The sequence below is a fragment of the Microcaecilia unicolor genome, chromosome 1, assembly GCF_901765095.1.
Source record: "Microcaecilia unicolor chromosome 1, aMicUni1.1, whole genome shotgun sequence".
Classification (NCBI taxonomy): domain Eukaryota; kingdom Metazoa; phylum Chordata; class Amphibia; order Gymnophiona; family Siphonopidae; genus Microcaecilia; species Microcaecilia unicolor.
In genome coordinates this window covers 82,684,160-82,706,670 of record NC_044031.1, presented here as the reverse complement: position 1 = coordinate 82,706,670, position 22,511 = coordinate 82,684,160, and the positions used below count along the sequence as shown (strand labels likewise).

The window sequence follows — 22,511 nt, the reverse complement described above, 5'->3', positions numbered from 1 at the left end:
TTGGACAGAAAACAGAGGGTAGGGTTAAATGGCTGTTTTTCTCAGTGGAGGAGGGTGAATAGTGGAGTGCCGCAGGGATCTGTACTGGGACCGGTGCTATTTTAACATATGAAGTTGGAATGACAAGTGAGGTGATTAAATTTGCAGATGACAAGGAAGTATTCAAAGTTTTCAAAATGCATGCAGATTGTGAAAAATTGCAGGAAAGACCTTAGGAAACTGGAAGACTGGGCATCCAAATTGCAGATGAAATTTAATGTAGACAAATGCAAAGTGATCCACATTGGGAAGAATAATCTGAAACACAGTTATCTGATGCTAGGGTCCACCTTAGGAGTCAGCACTCAAGAAAATGACCTAGGTGTCATTGTAGACAATACGCTGAAATCTGCCCAGTGTGCGGTGGTGGCCAGAAAAGCAAACAGGATGCATAATAAGGCCAAAGATTTTATTATGCTTCTGTATCGTTCCATGGTGCAACCTCACCTTGAGTTTTGTATTCAGTTCTGGTCGCTGTACCTCAAAAAAGATATAGCAGACTTAGAAAATGTTCAAAGAAGAGCAACCAAAATGATAGAGGGGATGGAACTGTTCCTATATGAGAAAATGCTAAAGAGGGTAGGGCTCTTCAGCTTGGAGAAGAGATGACTGAGGGGGGATATAATTAAGGTCTACAAAATCCTGAGTGGTGTGGAACAGGTGGGGTGAATCGATCAAAAAGTACAAAGACCAGCAGACACAATGAAATTACATGGAAATACTTTTAAAACAAATAGGAAGAAATGTTTTTTCACTCAAAGAATAGTTAAGCTCTGGAACTCTTTGCCGAAGGATGTGGTAACCGTGGTTAGCGTATCTGGGTTTAAAAAAGGTTTGAACAAGTTCCTGGTTTAAAAAGCTTTTTCATGAGAGCAAACCCCAAAGCATGTTACTTACCCATTGAAGAGGCTAAGTGAGCCATGAGCGAGAGGCTTATGTGAAACAAGTCGCCGCTGAGGAGTCAGTGCTTTGGGTTCATTTTTATTTGGCATTGGGTGAGTTTTGTTATTCACTGATGCTTCTGCTCTGACATTTTGCTCCAACTTCATAATTGGATTCATCAGGTGCCTAATTTATTGGCCGCTCAATTGATGATATTCTGTAACATCGTGCCTAACTTCTGGGAACGTCCCCCAGTCTGCCCATGCCCCTTTTATAGCCACAGCCCTTTGGAGTTCCACTCTATGCAATTTACGCACAGATTTTATAGAATAACGCCTAGGGCAGATGCACACGTAACTCCAAATTGTTGCCAATTAACATTGACTACTGATTATGAGTGCCTCATTAATTAATTTGCTTGCAAATCTTTGTCTTTAGCCAACATGACTCTGTCCAGCCTATGGCAAATTTCTAATCCCCACCATCTTTTATCACTGTTCAGAAGATACTACAATTAGTGATCATAGCCACCACTCCAGCTGATGTCTTTCCATTCCTTAGCTGATACTACATTCATATGTCCTTATGATTGTCTATGCGAGTCTTATGTCAAACTCTTTTCCTGACTGGTGGAAGGAAGCTTGAATCTGCCTGATCCTTAAAAAAATCCAATTGAGATCCATCTATGACAACTCAGTATCACCCTTGTCCAATCTTCATTTCTTTTCTAAGGTCATCAAGAAAGTAGTCCTAAAACAATTCATTGACTTCTTGGATAAATCCCTTGCTCTTCATCCCTATCAATTGGGTTTCTGTGTGAGAAGCAGCACCTCATCCCTGCTGGTAGCACGATTCATGAGTTAAGAACCAAAGCCAAATGCTAGGAGTGATCAATTTTTGGTTTCCATTGATCTCTGTTCTGCATTCAGCTGATTAACCAAGAGCTACCACTGTCATGATTCAATGCTTTGGATATTGGTAACATAGTTCTCAGTTGGTTCCACTTGTTCCTTCCTGACAAATCATTTAGGGCTGCTTGCAATTCTCAGTTGTTTTTATTTATCCACTTAGTTGTGGTGTACTTCAGGGGTCTGTTCTCACCTCCGGCCCCATCTTATTTGATTTCTTCCTCTTTCCATTATGCACTGTCATTCAGTGTTTTGGTCTCAACTGCTTTATATATACTGATGACATCCAATTGTTGGCAACATTGGACACAGACATGCTGGACTTGCAACCCCTTGATGCTGTCACTCACTGATGGTTATATCATAGGTTAACCCTGAACCCTCAGTAATTAGAGGCTGTTTGATTCTTACTGAAAAAAATAATGTTAGATCTAGCACCAGTGATCCTCATTAATACTATTTCTTTAAAGAAAAAATGTTACCATTCTTGAGATTCAGGTTGATCCTGAATCAAACATGCAGATTTCTTCTGTAATTCTGCCCTGTTTCCTGTCCGTTCTTAAGGTATGTTCTCTGAAATGTTTTCTTTTGTCGATGAAAAAATTCTTATGCATACACTTGTACTCAACAAACTGGATTTTTACAATTCAGTTTATAATTGTCTGAAGGTTACCTCCTCAAAAAGGTTACAGCTCAATTCCTATTGCCTTTAGAAACCAGTTGAAAATTCTTTTCTTAACTCATCATGCCCTCTATACTGCCCCTCCACACACACATTCACACATGCATTCACATGTACCCCTTACTTAGACTTCTCTCTTCCTACACCCTATCATGAACCTTGAAGTCCTCACAGGGTACCTTTCTAACAATACTGTCCCGTTCCTCCTGTTGTAGTTTGCCAAAGGATCTCGGATTATAATCATCCTATATGAAGTTTAAATCCAGTCTGAAAGCCTAATATTTCTCTGAGGCCTTTCTGTCCTGAGGTCTTCCCCAGTCTTGCCTCTTTATCAGCTGGCCATTTGGGTGTCCACTCTTTACCTATGAAGGGTATTATTCATTCAGTGTCCTCTGCAGTTACTGTCGCTACTGTCATCCTGCTTGCTTTCGTGTCATTTCTTCAACATTTCCTGCCCAGTTTGTCTTTGTTCTGTGCTGTTGTTTTAGAAGCTTAATTGCACTGACCAGTGTCTATTTTACTTCCTTTTGATTGTTCACTGCCTTGATGGTTAATCTTGAAGGTAGCTAATCAAAATTGTTAAATATTGCTGGCCAGTTTATAGAAGCACTTATCTGTATAACAGCACAGCACCTGCTATTAGGTAAAATGAATTGCTGGCACAATCACATCACCCCTATTATTAAAAACCCACCATTGGCTACCTGTATCATATAGGATATCCCTCAAATTGTTGGTGATAGCCCAATAGTACTGCATTCTGGTGAGCCACTCTTCTTCTTCAGTTACTTAATTCCTTACTTACCCCCTCATCCCTTAAGGTTGTCCCAGTAAAACCTACTGGTTGTCCCATTTTTCAGGATTATTTGCCTTTCTACAATTCGTCATTCGCCATGAATTTAAGAATAGAGTCATCTCTTCAAAAATTTTAATCAGGGCTTAAGACATCTTTCTTTACCAAGACATTTTTTTCATACGCAGCTTCGATCGTCTTCCTCCTGTTTAACCTGGTGAGGCTGGAATCAGGACTTGTGACAGCGAATTATTTGATTGATTTTTTTTATGATGTTTGTGCCTTTATGTTTCTCATCTTTCCTGTTGTTGATTGTAGTTCCTTTTCCTTGGTATAATTCTTTTTTTTTTTTTCATTTCTTCTATCTTCTTAATTACTACAATCTTAATTTTTTTGTTTACCATATAAACAGGTTTTATAATAGGCAGTATATCAAATAAAATTGGAAGTGGAACTTGAACCTGCTGACCAGGATAACCAAATAGTGCCTCAGAATATCCTCATAGACTGCCTCTGCTCTGTGCAGATCATACTGGAGTAGAGTGTGACTGGAGCCAGGGTAGTCCTGGAACTTATCTGGATCGTGGTAGTGTTCAATCTGCCTTCTAGATAATTCAGGACAGATAGAAGGCGGTTAGCCTGATAGCAGACTGAATATTGCCACTTTCTGGATAACTAATGGCACTGAATATCTGGATACTTTGACTGCTGCAGTCAGTGTTTAAAAAAAAATGCTGATGTTTTTGTTCAGGCTTGCTAAAATTGCTCTTTACAAAGCAAGTCAGAGTGATGAACAATCCAAATAAATAGATTAAAAGTAAGCAAAGAACTCCATAAAATTATAGGAAAAGGGGGTCATCATTCATACAATACAATTCCAAAAGTAGAAGAAGAGAATAGACAGAAAATCAATAACATAAACAGCTTGCTTCTTACCTTGCTATACAGGTTGCCCAATCACAGAAACTCCCCGCAAGAGAGGAAGAAAACAGATCTGCTTTCAGAGCAATTTTAAAATTGGTAAACGTCAGTGAGAGAGAAATTATTCCACAGGAAAGTTGCCAGGAAGTAGAAGGCACTCCTCCTAGTAGATTCCCAATGGGCTTCAAGTGGACTGGGAAGAATAAGTCTATGGTCATTTCTTGAATGGAATAGCCAAGCAGGGAAATAGGGAATGATTAGCCTAGCTAAGTAGTCTGGAAAGACAGTATGAAGTGCTTCGAATGCTAGAGTCAAGATTTTAAATTGAATCCTCTATTCTGTTGGAAGCCAGTAGAGTCTCCTAAGAAGGGGAATGATATGGTCTCTCAATCTTGCATTACAAAAAAACATATGCAGCAGTATTCTGAAGGCCTGAAGTCTTTTAAGCTTGAATTTGGAGATTCCTGTGTAGACCATATTACAGTTGAGGCGGGAACTGATGAATGTGTGAAATAATGTATGCAAAGCAGAGAAATCTAGGTAGCTCCAGACAGCTCTAATCCTACAAAGTGCACATAAACCAGATCTCAAAACTGCTGAAATTTGAGGAGAAAAACTAAATCTAGATTCTGACTTAATATTGACCTGTTTGTATCCAAATTCAGGAATTAAGCTGTTAGCTGAAGATGGTCCTTTCTTGGTCTTTTGCCTGCAAACGTATGCATTTCTGGAGGGTTCATACCATGCCACCTGATCCCTATTGGAAACTCGGTGTTGGTATGACCATCACCAAAGCAGATCTGATGCTCAGAAAATTTAAAAAGTGATTTGTGGATGCTGTCGGGAAGCACTTAAAGTGGCAGACCTGTGAAGGACATTAAGTTAAATGGAAATTGAGTTGTTAGTTGTGATTGGACCAGCTGTTCTCCTCCATTTTTTTAACTTTCTAGTTTGTATTTAGATGTCTTGCACTTAGTCATATGTAGTTGCGAAAGCCAGACTACTGAATTTGGCTTCCCAAGTCGTTTCCATGACCCTCTAGTGCATCCAGTTTGAATGGATGTTTCCAAAGCTAAGCACTATACATACCTTGATAAGAGGAATCTCATTGGGATTAAATATAAAATAAAGTAATTGCTGTTATCCAGTTAGAGTTGGGGAACATGAGATTCATGAAAGTAAGGAAACTTGCCCAGATCTATGCATAAGTCCATGATGGAGCAACGCATGATTTTGGAAGTTCCACAAGAACACAACTTGGTTTGCAAACCTGTTAGGCCACACTGACTCTCTGGGGAGCTAAATTTATGTATACTATACTATGGTATAGATTATTTTGTGCTTATTTGTGTATGTGTATACAGGCATACTTGAGTTTTAGATCTGTTTTTCACCATAATGTATTGTTTACATTCCTCTAGCAATGGTGACAAAAGGCAGTTAGCACAAGAATGCGTGGTTTGCAGTGCGTAGAGGTTATTGCTAAAGTCTTTTTCTGAGGAAGGTGCAATGTCAACCATCACCACTGTGTGTTCTTACCTTTTGTTCTATTGCATTTTTCAGGATAGCAGTGTTTTCAGTTGGTGTTCTTCACGATGAAAGGATAGTCATTGTTGCAGAACAGAGGCCAGATTCCACAGAGGAAGACAGCTTTCAGTGGATGAGCAGAGTTCTCCAGGTGTGCACACCTTCCCAAATCAGACTTTTTATTTTTCACAACATTTTTGAATTGCTACAATCACATAAGTGGATGTAGCATAACAGTTACATCAGTTGTCTAAAAAAAAAAAAGAGCCCTTTTTATTTTTGAAGATTGTTTTGGGATGGGGTAGGAAGGACGTAGGCCTCCATCTCTCATTTAGGAAGACTGAACCCAGGTCTGTCGTCGTGTCGATGATTGATTTCAGGAGAGTATCTTTTCAGCATGCATCACCCTGGCCTTAGCCTGCATTCTCAAATTAACCAACACATTTTATTAGTTTTATTTGTCTGGAAGAGAGATGATGCTCTTTATTCAAGAATACTTCGCAGCTACTGGATTTCCCCATGCAACGCAGTAGTGCTTATGTATATGATTCAGAGACAAAGGATGCCTCTATTGGAAGTTCAAGTACACCGTGGTCATTAACTTTTTACATTTTTTTCAGGCCATAGACAGCATTCATCAAGTAGGAGTTTACTGTTTAGCACTGGTACCAGCAAACACCCTTCCCAAGACACCCTTAGGTGGAATACACTTATCAGAAACTAAACAGCTATTTCTGGAGGGTTCACTTCACCCCTGCAATGTGCTCATGTGCCCGCACACTTGTGTTACAAACCTGCCGAAACCAAGACAAAAACAGCCAGGTAAGCTGAAACCTCCTTACATCTTGCTGGAGTATTATTATCTATTCAATGTGTAGAAAGGACTGAAGTTTCTGGCATTTTCTTTTTTTTTTTTTTAATAAATCTTTTTATTATTATTGACAACACGATTAATACAACAGTTGTAAACATTTCACAAATGAGCACAATTAAGATTACATAAGAATCATCAAGCCGGCTCATTGCCGTCAATTAGTTTTTATTTTTTTATCCCCTCCACTTTCCCTCCCCCCCCCCCCCCCCCCCTCCAACCACCTTCCCTATAATGCTGATCCAAACCCTATCCATCAACCCTGACACCTGAACACTAAACAAGGCCCAAATTGCTTGTGGCATTTTCGTTAAATTATATCAGATCTGTTTATCTGACTATACATGTGCAAACAGATTTGAAACACGCTAAGCTGGTGAATATTCAAAGACAATAGAGTAGCAAAGAGAGATCAGCTGTATAAAAGAAATTCAGGAAAAAGGGAATCCTTCCATAGTTGGTAGAGGCAATGGTGATAGTAATCTGGATCTCTTTAATGTCTTTGATCACCTTAAAATCATAATGTGGCAATTTGCTAACTTAGAACATAAGAGTAGCCATACTGGGTCAAACCAATGGTCCATCTAGCCCAGTATCCTGTTTCCAACAGTGGCCAAGCCAGGTCACAAGAAATCCAAATCGTGTCAATATTCCATACTACACATCCCAGGGCAAGCAGTTGCTTCCCCATGTCTGTCTCAGTAGGAAACAATGGACTTTTCCTCCAGGAACTTGTCCAAACCTTTTTTAAACCCAGGTATGCTAACCACTGTTACCACATCCTCCAGCAAAGAGTTCCAGAGCTTAACTATTCATTGAGTGAAACAATATTTCCTCCTATTTGTTTTAAAAGTATTTCCATGTAACTTCTTTGAGTGTCCCCTTGTCTTTGTACTTTTAGAGTGAGCAAAAAATCGATTCACATCTACTCGTTCTACACCACTCAGGATTTTGTAGACTTCAATCATATCTCCCCTCATCCATCTCTTTTCCAAGCAGAAGAGCCCTAACCTCTTTAGCCTTTCCTCATACGAGAGGAGTTCCATCCCCCTTTGTCATTTTGGTCACTGCTTGCTGACTGCCAATTCTACAACAGCATCTTGGTGCCAAGATTCTACTGTCAAATGCTAGCGTAAATAGGCATCGAGTCACCTACCTATAGGTGTGCTCACTCACAGAACTTGTAATATTCTATAAGGTTCACATGTAAGTAGGAGATGTGCACATGGGAAATGCTGCCCTAGAGAATGGATTAAGGAGGGCTTTCTATAAATGGTGCTATTCTATACATGGTGCTCCAGATTGAATAACTTTACTAACCTTTTCTTGAAAAGACAAATAGGAATCCAACTTTAATTCTAAATTTCTCATTGATGGTTTAACCGATATTTGAGCATGGTTTTAAATGTCTGCCCACACCACACCTGGAATATGACCTCTTGAAATCCGCTTATTTAAATAGCGGTTTATATAAAATTGCTACTTACATATGTATGTCCATTTCTTCAAGGATAAGCAGGCCTATAATTCTCACAGATGAGTAACGCAGGTCCACGTTGCCAGTCTGGAGCTTATAACAAGTTTAAAAATAGGTCTTTGAGAGCGAGATGTGCTCCACCACTAATGCGCGAGTGCCTGCCTGCCAAGAGAACACAGGACCAGCAGTTCTCTTTTCCACAGTGAGGAGAGGACACATTCGTTATCAACTCACTGCTGGTTTAGATTTGATCTTTTTGTGCCTTTCGGGTTTACCTTATTTCATTCCTTCCCCATATATTTTTTAGATTATTTTGCCTTTTTTCTAAATTTTCTTAATTTTACCATGCTCGCTAGGCCACGTTTAGGCCTTCCTCCAGTCAGGTTTTTCCCTTTGTTTAGCACCATAGAGTCATTCAATTTGGCCACAGCTGTTTTTTCTTTCATGTCATCAAGGGTTCCCAGTGGCTTGCGGAGCTACTGCTAGTGATATGCAACTTATCCTTAAAATCGAGCGTGGTACCGGAAGATTGGAGGGTGGCCAATGTAACACCAATTTTTAAAAAAGGCTCCAGGGGAGCACATCTGAGGACATGGATTACTGAGACCGAGTCAGCATGGCTTTTGTGTGGGGAAATCTTGCCTGACCAATTTATTTCAATTCTTTGAAGGAGTAAACAAACATGTGGACAAAGGGGAACTGGTTGATATTGTGTATCTGGATTTCCAAAAGGCGTTTGACAAGGTACCTTATGAAAGGCTACAGAGGAAATTGGAGGGTCATGGGATAGGAGGAAATGTCCTATTGTGGATTAAAAACTGGTTGAAGGATAGGAAACAGAGAGTGGGGTTAAATGGGCAGTATTCACAATGGAGAAGGGTAGTTAGTGGGGTTCCTCAGGGGTCTGTGCTAGGACCGCTGCTTTTTAATATATTTATAAATGATTTAGAGATGGGAGTAACTAGCGAGGTAATTAAATTTGCTGATGACACAAAGTTATTCAAAGTCGTTAACTCGCGACAAGATTGTGAAACATTACAAGAGGACCTTACGAGACTGGGAGACTGGGCGGCTAAATGGCAGATGACGTTTAATGTGAGCAAGTGCAAGGTGATGCATGTGGGAAAAAAGAACCCGAATTATAGCTACGTCATGCAAGGTTCCACGTTAGGAGTTACGGACCAAGAAAGGGATCTGGGTGTCGTCGTCGATAATACACTGAAACCTTCTGCTCAGTGTGCTGCTGCGGCTAGGAAAGCGAATAGAATGTTGGGTATTATTTGGAAAGGTATGGAAAACAGGTGTGAAGATGTTATAATGCCGTTGTATCGCTCCAAGGTGCGACCGCACCTTGAGTATTGTGTTCAATTTTGGTCGCCGCATCTCAAGAAAGATATATTAGAATTGGAAAAGGTGCAGAGAAGGGCGACTAAAATGATAGCGGGGATGGGACGACTTCCCTATGAAGAAAGATTAAGGAGGCTAGGGCTATTCAGCTTGGACGGCTGAGGGGAGACATGATAGAGGTATATAAAATAATGAGTGGAGTGGAACAGGTGGATGTGAAGCGTCTGTTCACGCTTTCCAAAAATACTAGGAGTAGGGGGCATGCGATGAAACTACAGTGTAGTAAATTTAAAACAAATCAGAGAAAATTTTTCTTCACCCAACGTGTAATTAAACTCTGGAATTCGTTGCCGGAGAAAGTGGTGAAGGCGGTTAGCTTAGCAGAGTTTAAAAAGGGTTTGGGCGGTTTCCTAAAGGACAAATCCATAAACCGCTACTAAATGGACTTGGGAACAATCCATAATTCCAGGAATAACATGTATAGAATGTTTGTACGTTTGGGAAGCTTGCCAGGTGCCCTTGGCCTGGATTGGCCGCTGTCGTGGACAGGATGCTGGGCTCGATGGACCTTTGGTCTTTTCCCAGTATGGCATTACTTATGTACTTATGTACATCTTTAGCAAGGACACTCCTTCTTGGTGTCTACAGTGTTTGGGGCCTGATCATACTCCTGCAAACTGTATTCTCTGTTTCATATGAAGAAGCGAGAAAAGATTTTTGGAGCCAGCTCTGAAGCCTCTTTCAAATGGAGGAAGTTTACTGTCTGTTTTGAGGGAAAGTCTCTAGATCCTATTTCCTGCTCTACACAGACCCTGCTTGAATACCTGCTGCACGTCTCTGAGTCTGGTCTCAAGACCACAGTGGCGTACCTAGCATACTTGACACCCGGTGCCGACCTCTTTTTAACCCCCCCCCCCCTCCATCTCTGTGCCTTTCCATTCAGCTGCACGTGTGCATCTGCCCTTTCTCTCCCTTCCATCCAGCATTTAACCCCCCTCTCTCTGCCCCTTTCCATACAGCATCTGCACCCTCTCTCTGCCCCTTTCCATCCAGCGTCTGCCCCTGTCCCTTTTCATCCAGTGTCTGCCCCTTTCCATCTAGAGTCTGCCCCCTCTCTGTCCCTTTCCATCTAGCCGCACGTGCATCTGCTGCCCTTTCTCTCCCTCTTTGCCTTCCATTGAGCCTATGCCCTCTCTCTCTTGCCCCTTTCCAACCAGCATCTGGTCTGCCCTTTCTGCTCTCATTTCCAGCACTGTCCACCCCTCTGTCTGTCCTCCCCATCCAGCCAGCATGCCCTCTTTCTCTTCCATCCAGACTAGTGTTCTTGGCCCCCCCCCCCCCCCCCCCCCGTCCTTTTCACATTTTATGCCCCCACCCCACCCCCGCTGCAGCTTAATGCTCTTGCCAAACTAGCAGCATCAGCAGCAGAAAATGGCAATAAGATGTTTTAAAAAAAAGTCAAGGCAGCACAATTTAAATAAATAATAAGATTGCACTTCGGGGCCCAGTTTCCTGGCTCTGCTCCGGACCTGGGATGGAAGTGGCCTCCAAGATTCTTCTGCTGAGTGCTGATACTGTCGCTGGCCCGGCGGGGATGGAGTGCAAGCGCAGCAGGAAGCGGAAGGCGCAGGCTCGTGGGCTGCACTGAAGACGGTGGGCATCCGCGAGCTAGGAGGGAGAGAGGAGCCAGCCAGCCATCAAAAGAGACGTTAGTCCGCAAGGTGCACTGGCGCACGGGGTGCCGCAGGGCAAGGAAGACTGAACAGTCAGTCGAGATGGGCGGGACTCGGTCGAAGAGGGAAGGAGGAGACGCATGTGGCAAGCGGCAGAGATGTTAGGCGCACGCCGGTGCAAAGGCAGGCTGAACTGACGACGGAGCAGAGGTTAGAACACCCCCCCCCCCCCCCCATGGGTTGCACCCGGGGTGGTCCGCCCCCACCGCCCCTCCCTCGGTACGCCACTGCAAGACCAACTCTATAAGGATTCACTTCAATGCAATTAGTGCTTATCATCAATTTGTAGAGGGTAAGCCCATCTCTGGACAGCCTCTAGTTGTTTTCCATTTTTTTTTCTGTTGCCAAAGCCCTCTGTCAAACCTCCACTTGTGTCATGAGACCTTAATGTCATTCTCACCTAGCTGATGAAAACTTCTTTTGAGCCTCTTGATTCCTGTCATCTGATCTAGAAAGGTCATATTTTTGGTGGCTGTTACTTCAGCTCGCAGGGTCAGTGAGCTTCAGACCTTAATTGCAAATGCACCTTATACGAAGTTTCATCATAACAGAATAGTCCTCAATAAGCAGCCTAAGTTCCTACCTAAGGTTGTGTTGGAGTTCCATCTGAACCAGATGATTGTCTTGCCAACATTCTTCCCCCAACCTCATGCCCATCCTGGTGAAAGCGCACTGCACACCTTGGACTGCAAGTGAGCATTGGCCTTTTACTTGGAGCAGACTAGGCCCTACAGACAGTCTACCTAAACTTTGGTTTCTTTTGATCCCAACAGGATGGGGGTTGATGTCAGGAAATGCACCATTTCCAATTGGATGGCAAATTGCATTTCTTTCACTTATGCCCAGACGTGACTGACCCTTGAGGGTCATGTCAGGGCTCACAATGTCAGAGCCATGGTTGCAACAGTAGCCTATTTGAGGTCAGCTTCTGTTGTAGAAATTTGCAAGGCTGTGAGTGGTCTTCAGTCCACACATTCACATCTCATTACTGCCTTGAACAGGATACCCCATGCGACAGTCGATTTGGACAGACAGTTCTGCAGAATTTGTTTGGGGTATACAGGTCAACTCCACCCTCCTAGGCCCATCTTGTTCTGTTCCAGGCTGTACTCTCACTCAGATTGTATATAGTTTCAGGTTAATTACGTCATCATTTCGAGGTCCAATTGACCTCTGGTGGTGGTTTTTGATAAGCCTGGTAGCTAGGGATTCCCATCTATGAGAATTATAGGCCTGCTTGTCCTCAGAGAAAACGAAGATACTTACCTGTAGCAGGTATTCTCAGAGGACAGCAAACCTTATATTCTCACATACCCTCCCACCTCCTCTCCTTTTTTTGTGCTTTATATTATACTGCTGGTCCTGCACTCTTGCGGTGGATGGGAAGACACTCGCGCATGCGTGGTGGAGCACATTTCACGCTCAATGACCTATTTTTAAGCTTGTTACAAGCTCCAGACTGGCAATGTGGACCCATGTTACCCATCTGTGAGAATATAAGGCCTGCTGTCCTCAGAGAATACCAGCTACAGGTAAGTATCTTTGCTTTACACATGTAAATTAGCTTATTAAAACATGTAAATGCCACCTAGTCCTTAAATCTCATTTTTGGTACCAAAGAAAATAATTGTGTCTACATTATGCAACAGTAGTTTATATCAAGAAAGCGTCCATGCCAGAGATTTAAAACTGTCATAGCTGATTTTGATTTATCAGCCTGTGATGCTGTTCTTATTGTAATATTTTCAATGCACATCCTTAGAAATTGGCCCTGCCTCTGTGATGGTGGGGAACCTAGTCTCTGGGAAACGGATCGCACAGGCTAGTGGACGAGATCTGGGCCAGATTGAGGACAATGATCAGGCTAGGAAGGTAAGGATCTCTAATGATATTATTAAATTGTGTGATGCAGTCAGTTTTTCCTCATCCATATTCCACGTGATGACATTGCATTGAAAATAGTTTGACTTGTAAGCTCTTATATGTTTGACAGAGAAAGTATTTTATTGTAAAACCATTTAACCCTGTCTTCTATTGGTCACCACTCTAAATCTGTCCAGCTTGATACATTGGTACATCATCTTTTTACTCACTCTGTAGCTGTAAGGCTTTGCCCTCTGTTATGGGAAATTCAGGTTTGGTTGGCCAGATATGGGTGTGCTGAGGTCTGGAGAGGGAGGGAAGATGGTTCTTACCAGTGGTGATGAAAGTAAGTTCGTATCCACTCTAGGTCTTGTTGCCAGACACAGTCATCCTGAGGAGAGATGTGGGCAACAGAAACCATAGAAGAAAATCTGGGGAGGGAGAATGCAAATACGTAAATAAATCTTCTGCCTTGGATATTACGTTCATGATGCAAATCTTGATAAAGAATGGTACAAAATGATACGAGCTACAGTAGCATATTAGAAACTGCATGCCAGGATTTATAACATTCAGAACTTTTTGTAAGCCTTTGCAAGAGGTGGTTTGGATCTTAGATTTTCTGAAGTCAACTTGTTTCTTTTTTGAAGTCACAGAATACATGAGATTTGGAAGCCTCTTGGGGTTCAAGGTAGGCATGAGAGGTTAAGTGTGACTCCTGAAAAGTCTGGTGAGAGGTAGATTGGTTTGAGCTGAAAACTTGGTGTGTTTGTTTTATAATTTAATCTTTTTGGGAACAAGCTTACCTAGATTTTATCTGATGCAGTGTGTGAGGTGGATATGGAACTTTGATTTGACCTGTACTGTCTAAATTACTTTGTGTTCTTCATACTTTGCAATTGAAGTGTTGTGTACCTTTCCAATAAAATATTTAATAGCAAAAATACAAAAAGTAAAAGCCAAAAGCTTTAATTTAAGCTTCTCTAGGATATGCCAACCAAAAGTCTTTCCTGTTCCCCATGTCCTTTTTTTGCTTTGTGTGGCAAGCCTTGTTTGCCGCAACATGGTTTCATCCTTTGTGTCCCAGCAGACCACCAACCAGTTGTCACCATGGTCATGATGAGAGGGAGAGACCACAGTGAGAGGACTGGGGACAGAATGCAGACCTCCAACTGCCACTTCCAGATTCATTAAATTAAAGCTTCTAGCTTTGATTTTGTGTGTGTGTGTTTTATTTGCTGTTTGGGTTTTATGCTGTGTTTGCTTTCTTAAAGAAAAGGGTGATTTCCAAGGCAGAAAAACAGGTAAAGTTTGAAAGAAATTCCAGTGGGAAAAATTAAACCCTAATATGAGTAGCTGCTGTCTAATTCTAAAATTTCAGAGATGTAGCACACACCTGGCAAATGGCTGAATATCATAGGGCTAAAAATGATGAGGGGTGTGATGTGAATAGGGAAGAGGAACTCAATTTGCCAAAATATAAAATGTACCTTTAAATAGATGTGGTTAATAAAGTGGTGGAAAGAGAAGAACAGTTTGAATACTGTATTGCCTACCTGCTTCAGAAACAGATAAATATGAGAGCAAGAAAAGACCACGAGATCCATGTGTAGATTTTTATTGTTTAGCTTATTTTATTATTATTATTATTATTATTATTATTGCTTGGTTTCCTATGGTGGGTTTATTTTCCTGAAGAGAAAATACTTTGCCAGAATTTTCGGAGGAGAGGAGATGGTAGAACTTCTTGTGCTACCATCAAAGTGGATGTGATCCATTGCACTTTGCTCTTTCTGACAGCAGAAGGTTGGCCTTTCTGCATGCATTTCAGTAAATCATGAAATACCCAGCTTCTTCGTTTCATGCAGTTTATTGTAGAGACTAGGGTGGCATCCTGTGGATATGTTCAAAAAGGAAATATTAAGGCAGGATATCTTAAATGTTGCACGAGTACTTTGTGTGTGTGTACACACATATATATATATATATATATATATATATATATATATATAAATTTATTTATTTATAGATTGTGTGGGTGACTTAGGGATGTTGAGGTGACTCTATTGATGACTCTATAATTTAGTTCTGTGCTTCTCAGTCAGTACTGCCTTTTATTGTTCTGACATTGTAGGTGGTGAGTCACACAAAAATGTGAAAAGAAGCCCCCCCCCCCCACCAAAGATTTGCAGAGAAAGTTTCACCACTGATAAAGAATACATTGTTAGAGTAACAGTTGCACAGAAAAATACGTTCGCTCTGTTTGGCATGTGCTAGTTTACACAAAATGGGTCAGAACTCAACCCTGCTTATTGTTCATGCGTACATCTCTCATGAACATTCACAAATCAATTTCCTTATAAGGCTGGATCGCTTATAACATGGTAAAGGGTTAGACCTTCTCCCCCCCCCCCCCCCCCCCCTTTTTGTTTGGTTTATTATTGCATATTACATTGTAGATCTGATGTAACATGGAGTCACTTATATCACACAGACGAATTTCTTGGACCTCAGGCCTACAGTTATAACAGAATCTATGAAGCATAACCATGAATCTTTTTATTTATGCAACACATGTTTGAATCAATAAGATGATTTACTTTTGATAACTTTTTTGTAGGTAATCAAAGCATAAAACACAAGAGATACACATATAGTCAGTAGGCAGAGTTTGTTGATTGGGTGGTTGGAGCTACTTTTACTGAATTTCAAACTTAAGCTAAATCAACCCCTTTGAATGTTGGGATGATGGTCTGGACAAATCTCAGCTAGGCAGTGAACCCACAGTGCCATGCCCACTGATTCCTCCTTATTGTTGATCAGATACAATGATGTCAAAGAAGTTGGAAACAAAAGGGACTTGAAAAGATTTTGCATGGGTTGGGAGGTGCATTTTAGCATATTAGCTTTGAAAGTGTTATCGTGTTTGAATTTTGTTTTATTGCTTTGCTGTGTTTTAGTTTCTCTTCTTGTCAGAAGTTTTACAGTGGCGAGCTCAGACGACGCCGGATCATGTTCTGTACACACTACTGAACTGCAGGGTAAGCAGTTTTCATCCTCCTTTAATGTCCACTTACCTTACAGGAAATACATGCTAGCTAATGTGTCATCAATAATTTCATAGTGTAACATTTTGCTAATATTTAAACCTTTTGTATATTGCCATATGTCTTTGGAGTATGCAGCAGATAGTACATGGATGACACCATCCTTTAAGGATGTTGATTGTCTTCCTTTTGCCTTTGGAAGCCCAAAAGGAACCAGGAGCCATAATTATGATGAAAAGGAAAGGTATAAGGAAGAGTGGCAGTAAGATTTCTCAAAAAACTTGTGGACTAATTGATAAACCTGTACTGGCTACTACCAAAGATTCTCCAGCAGTGTCTTCTTCCTTCACACCGATATCTGGTGTCAGAGTACACTACCCTTCTGGTATCTTTTATGTGTAAAAAGGATAAGATTATTGTTATGAAGTCTTATTTTAAAAATAAAGATTATCTATTCTGTGGCAGTAAATTTCAAATTTTTTCTGATGTGGCTTCAGCCACACAATGTCGTAAAAAACATTTTCTACAGTTGAAGCCACGGGTACTTGGAGTTGGTGCAAGTTTCTTTTTGAAGTTCATATTTAACTGCTTAGTAAAATTTCCTAATTCAAATTATACCTCTTTAGATCCAGGTCAATTGGAATACCTTTTGTTAGATAGAGAAGTTAAGTGACCATTTGTATATTTCTTTAATTGTCAGTTAGATGAGGGGGATTAATTAGATAATGGGTCTACATTGGTTGGGTGCAGTTTTGCAATGTATTTTTGCAGATTATCTTTTGTTAGATAACTGTTTCTACTTTCCCCTCATTAATGTGGCCTTGGTTTATTTGCGTCTTGCTGCATTATTTTGTATGTAAGATTTGAAAATATTCAATAAATAACACTACAAAGTGTGGCATTTACACATGTAAATACCAATTTTTGACTGACTCTGTTTATGTGCATAGAGGTACAGGATGTATATATTTGAAGGGGGTGTGTTCTGGGCATAGTTCGAGCAGTCCAAAACCTATATGTGTGTTTTGCATTTTACAATAGTGGCACTCATTTGTAAGGGTCAGCTACATATCCACTTGGACCTGCGGTCTCACCAGTGATTGAGGGGGGTAACTGTGCTTACCTCACTAGCATCTAACGCCTCTTGAAAAAATTAAAAAAAAGAAAACTTAATTCAATCAGCTCCTTAAATAGCTTCTCTCACGCACAGTCTTTTTCTGTGAAATCAGTGCTCCCACTGTACATATCAGCTGTAGATACCACACAGTTCATTGAAAAAACTGAAAGTAGACTAAACCATGGGATCTGATGAGAGTCATGCCTCAGGATACTGAAGGAACTCAAGACAAGTTCTGGAAGGTCCTCTGAAAGTACTATTACTGCTAATCATTTCTATAGTGCTACTAGACATACACAGTGCTGTACACATTATATGCAGGTACTTTCTCTGTCCCTAGAGTGCTCACAATCTAAGTTTTTGTACCTGGGGCAATGGACGGTTAAGTGACTTGCCCAAGGTTACAGTGAGCTGCAGTGAGAATTGAACCCAGGTTGCCTGGATCAAAGCCCACTGCACTAACCATTAGGCCACTCCTGCACTCCACTTAATAGAGCTTCAGTTTATTATATCAAACCTATTATATGCTTTGATTCAATAATAGGATTCCTAGATGAAAAGTCTGAAAAGATGCCAATTTTAAGCGTGTTTTATAAATCTAATATAGGTGTTTATATGCATTTATAAAATAGGCTGATGGAACCGACCCCCATTAGCTTGAAAATTCCCATTCACAAATTTGCACTCTGTGTATTTGCACACTTATAAAATATGCCGGTACATTGCAGTTCCGCCCAAATTACACCCCCTGGAAATGCTGACACAAAGATCAGGTGTGCAGACTTATGCATGTATGTGGTTATGCAATTTCATAAAACCTCTTGTCCCTTGGAACCCAGATCAATTAAGATGTTTTCCATAGACACAGAAAGGAAGACTTTCCTTCCTAAACAAGGCCTTCTTGGTCGATTTATCACTCAATGGTGGAAATTAAAAAGAGTAAGACCTTTCTTCCCAAGGACTGTCTTCCGCAACCTGGTACAAGCAATGGTACTCAGCCATCTAGACTATTGCAACGCACTCTATGCTGGCTGCAAAGAGCAAATAATCAAGAAACTTCAGACAGCCCAGAACACTGCAGCTAGACTCATATTCGGCAAAGCAAAATATGAAAGTGCTAAACCCCTATGAGAAAAGCTACACTGGCTCCCACTCAAACAACGCATCACGTTCAAAATATGTACCCTAGTTCACAAAATCATTCATGGAGATGCCCCAGCCTACATGTCAGACCTGATAGACTTACCACCCAGGAACACTAAAAAAACATCCTGCACATTCCTTAATCTTCACTTCCCCAACTGCAAAGGTCTAAAATATAAACTAACGAATGCATCAATCTTTTCCTACTTGAGAACACAATTCTGGAACGCGCTGCTGCGCAACTTAAAAATGATCTATGAACTAACTTACTTCCGCAAACTTTTGAAGACCCATCTCTTTAACAAGGCATACCACAAAGACCAACAAATGTGGACTCCTACACATATATCCAGTACTGCCTTAAGATATTTGCTTGTTATACTATTATCATGCTTTATCATAATCTTGTTTACCCAAGATTTTTTGCAATATTAAATGTCTATTTTCTTATATATTTCCACTATACATGATGTATTGTAAGCCACATTGAGCCTGCAAAGAGGTGGGAAAATGTAGGATACAAATGCAATAAATAAATAAAATTAATTCTTGGGCATAATTCCTTTCACTGTGCAGATGTATCCTTTATACCTAATTTGCACCCTAGATAGAATTCACAATCCTTGGGGTGGCATAGACTAGTTATGATTCAGCTCAAGCTCCAGTTACAACTTGACCTCATACATTCACCAGTAAGGTTTGTCCCCCGGATTCTGTATATGGCTCCCAAATTTAAGTGCTAAAATTTGTATGTGGATCGAAGATGCATGTGCAAATTAATTAGCTATTAACTAGCAGTAATTGATAGTCAATTATTGTAGTTAACTGGCATCGTCCTGCACACTGTACTATCCTAGCCTGTAACTCAAAAGGGGGTATGGTGGAGGGGTGTTCCAAAAATATATTTATTTATTTTAAAATAATTATAAACTGCTCTATCCAATTGTACTAGTTTGTGTACAAGTTAAACATGCGTAATCACATTTAAAAAAAATAGATATAAAAACAAATAAATAAATTACAAAAAATGTCTTGAGAAATTTGACATACTGTGAGTAGCCATGGACAATTAATCTGAAAAGGCCTGAGAGAAAAAAAAACACTTTCAAATGTTTCCTGAACTGGATGTCATCATACATGATTCAGTCGATAACGTATTCCACGTAAATTTGCACGCGGAGTTGTAGCAGATCACGCAAAGTTTACTCACAAATATTTCAGTGAAATCTAATTAGTGCCAATAATTTCTTGTTAAAAAGCCAATTATCGGTGCTAATTAGCTCATTATTCAGTTAAATTGTGCATGCAATTTTTAGCAACTTTTATAGAATTAGGGGGTTAAGGGCTAATTTTCTCTGCATTTATGCAGTCAAAAGGGCACACAACTATATGCACCTAACTTAGAATTGCCCTTTCTGTCTTCAGATAGGTGTGATGCAGTCATTATGATTGCTATTAATGCATAATGCAGCGGTTCCAAACCTGGTCCCGGAGGCACCCATGCCTGTCAGGATCTCCACAATTGAGATTTGCATTCAGTGGAGGCAGTGCATGCAAATCTCTCTCGTGAATATGCATTGTGGATATCCTGAAAACCTGACAGATTTGGGAATCACTGCCATAATAAATGACTGTGCCTTAAAAAGACGTGGAGCCTCTTTAAACTTCAGAATGGAGCAGTAGTAATGGAATACCATTTACATTTTGTTGCTAGGATTTAATTAAGCTGTTTGAACTAATAAGTATCAAAATCATAGATGTGTGTCTCATTTGCACTGAACAGAGAATCTGTTGAACCATTAAATCAGTGTGATGTGACCTTCACAAATCACCCTCTGTATTGGCATAAAATCTTTATTCTTGCTCGTTTTTTTTGTTGGGCTTTTTGACAGTTGGAACGGGCTTTGCGACAGCGTAAAAACACTTGATGATTTAAGATCTGGGTTTGTTTATAATGAGTTAATACTACCTTTGCTTACTGCAGTTATTTAAGTAAGTATTCCAGTTTTCAGAAGCAACAAAAGTTAAGACACTTGTCTTCTGTTGAACTTCAGGGAACAATAGCAAATTCTCTGACGTGTGTCCAGCTACATAAACGAGCGGAGAAAATTGCTGTGATGCTCATGGAAAGGGGGCACTTGCAGGATGGCGATCATGTTGCCCTGGTCTATCCTCCAGGTAAGGATCACATTGTTCTAGAGTCCTGTTTAATTTGCACACTGAGAGCATTTGACAACTGCCTATCAACTTATTTGGGTAGGACCACCATGAAAAGTAGAGCCATAGAACAAGCCGGTGTCTCTACAGGCAATGGTACTTTAATTTGGATGAACATATTGGAAAGGAAGGAAAAGGATTTGGGGTTTAGCTCATACCTTTTTTTTTAAAGTTGTAGCTCAAGGTGAGTTACATTCAGGTACATGAGGTATTTTTCTGTCCCCAGAGGCCTTAACTCTACATTTGTGCCTGCGTGTAATACTGTGAGCGAGGGTTAAGGGTAGGCCTCCAAATAGCACAGCCAGACAGCTTAAACCTAAGGTCTTTTACCTCACAGGGTCAGGAAGAAAAAAAGGTAAAGTGTCCTTAGTTCAGAGAAAACCATGACAAGGGCTTGTGGCTGACAAGGCACAAACGCAGTCCATGGCAATGTGACTGCCACTCCCCAAACACAGGCTGTAAAGTTTCTTTCAAGTTTCTTTCTCTCTCTCTCTCTCTCTGGGGCAGCCAGGCTCGGAACAGGGCTCACAAGTGTCCAGTTGAAAATTTTGCTTTCTTCAGCCAGGTCAGAGTAGTAGGCGTGCGTAATGAAAGCGCATGCTTGGAGATCACTTCTTCCATCTCTTCGGCCTCCTCAACCCCATTCTGGCCCTGCCTTTTATAATTCCTGGTTCCTGTCCTTTTGGCTCCTCCCCTCCTGTCTCACTTCCGCTCTGGGCGAGACTTAAGGGTTTTAAGGTGGCTTGCAGTACCTGAGGGATCATTCTTAAGGATGAGGGGCAGTTTTCTCACACTGAGATCATGGAAGATTAAGTGACTTGTCCAAGATCACAAATAGCTGAAGAGGGATTTGAACCCTGTCTTCCATGTTTCTCAGTTTACTGCTTCAGCCATTAAACTGTAAGAATTATCTAGTAATGATGATGTTATACATAAGCTTTTGAGACCACGCATCTCTCTTCTTTAGTTGTAGAACAGGGGCCTGTATGGTCTCAAGTTCATGTACTTCGCCTTTGCTGGATAATTCTTGGTATTAGTGTGATAAAGGATATCACTGTCTGCAGAAAGCTCAGTATCCCAAATCAAAATGTTTATTTTTTTAACTTGTACTTTGCCCTAGTTGTACACCAAAGGACAACTGGGGATGACTTTCAACAGGCTGAAAAATACAAGATAAAATAACAGCATATTAAATCACGTAATACTAAAATAGCCCTTTCCCACCTCACAAGCAACCGAATTAATATAAACCCCTGTATATTACAGTTGTTATCCTTCTCCCCTCACTCTTGGAAGGGTAAGAGATATCTAAAACACTACTTCCACCAAGTGAAGAACTAACACAATGCCCATAGCCACTCACTAAGGGGAGACCCCCCCCCCCCCCCTTCGGTACACCCTTTCAGTGGCACCTGGCTAGTGATGACGAGCCTCTTCTTTTGTCGTAACTTTAATCAAAATACAAATGTGTAGTAAGACTAATGTGTGTTAATTATTGCACCTGGCTGTTTGTTGCAGCTTTCAATTGTTCTGTGGCTATGTAAAAAATGCATTTAAGCCTGTCTTTGAAAAAAATAAATGGCACGTTCTTTAGTTCCTATTTTCTGCACTGTTCAGGATATGATTTGTGAAATCCTTGTATACTACTACTATTACTACTATTTAGCATTTCTATAGCGCTACAAAGCGTACGCAACGCTGCACAAACATAGAAGAAAGACAGTCCCTGCTCAAAGAGCTTACAATCTAGTAGACAAAAAATAAAGCAAACCAATTAATGTGTAGAGGAAAGAGGAGAGGAGGGTAGGTGGAGGTGAGTGGATACAAGTGGTTATGAGTCAAAAGCAATGTTAAAGAAGTGGGCTTTCAATCTAGATTTAAAGATGGTCAAGGATGGGGCAAGATGTAGGGGCTCAGGAAGTCTATTCCAGGCGTAGGGCGCAG

The 22,511-nt window shown here is 40.7% G+C and overlaps 1 protein-coding gene across 1 annotated transcript in view; it reads left to right on the top strand.

The window, feature by feature from the left end:
* DIP2C (disco interacting protein 2 homolog C) overlaps positions 1–22,511 on the top strand; it is a 763,198-nt gene that overhangs the window by 626,754 nt on the left and 113,933 nt on the right. The window contains 5 exon segments of the mRNA XM_030198809.1: positions 5,789–5,903; positions 6,373–6,574; positions 12,943–13,052; positions 16,004–16,084; positions 20,405–20,528. Of these exon segments, the coding sequence (XP_030054669.1) occupies positions 5,789–5,903; positions 6,373–6,574; positions 12,943–13,052; positions 16,004–16,084; positions 20,405–20,528 (632 nt within the window).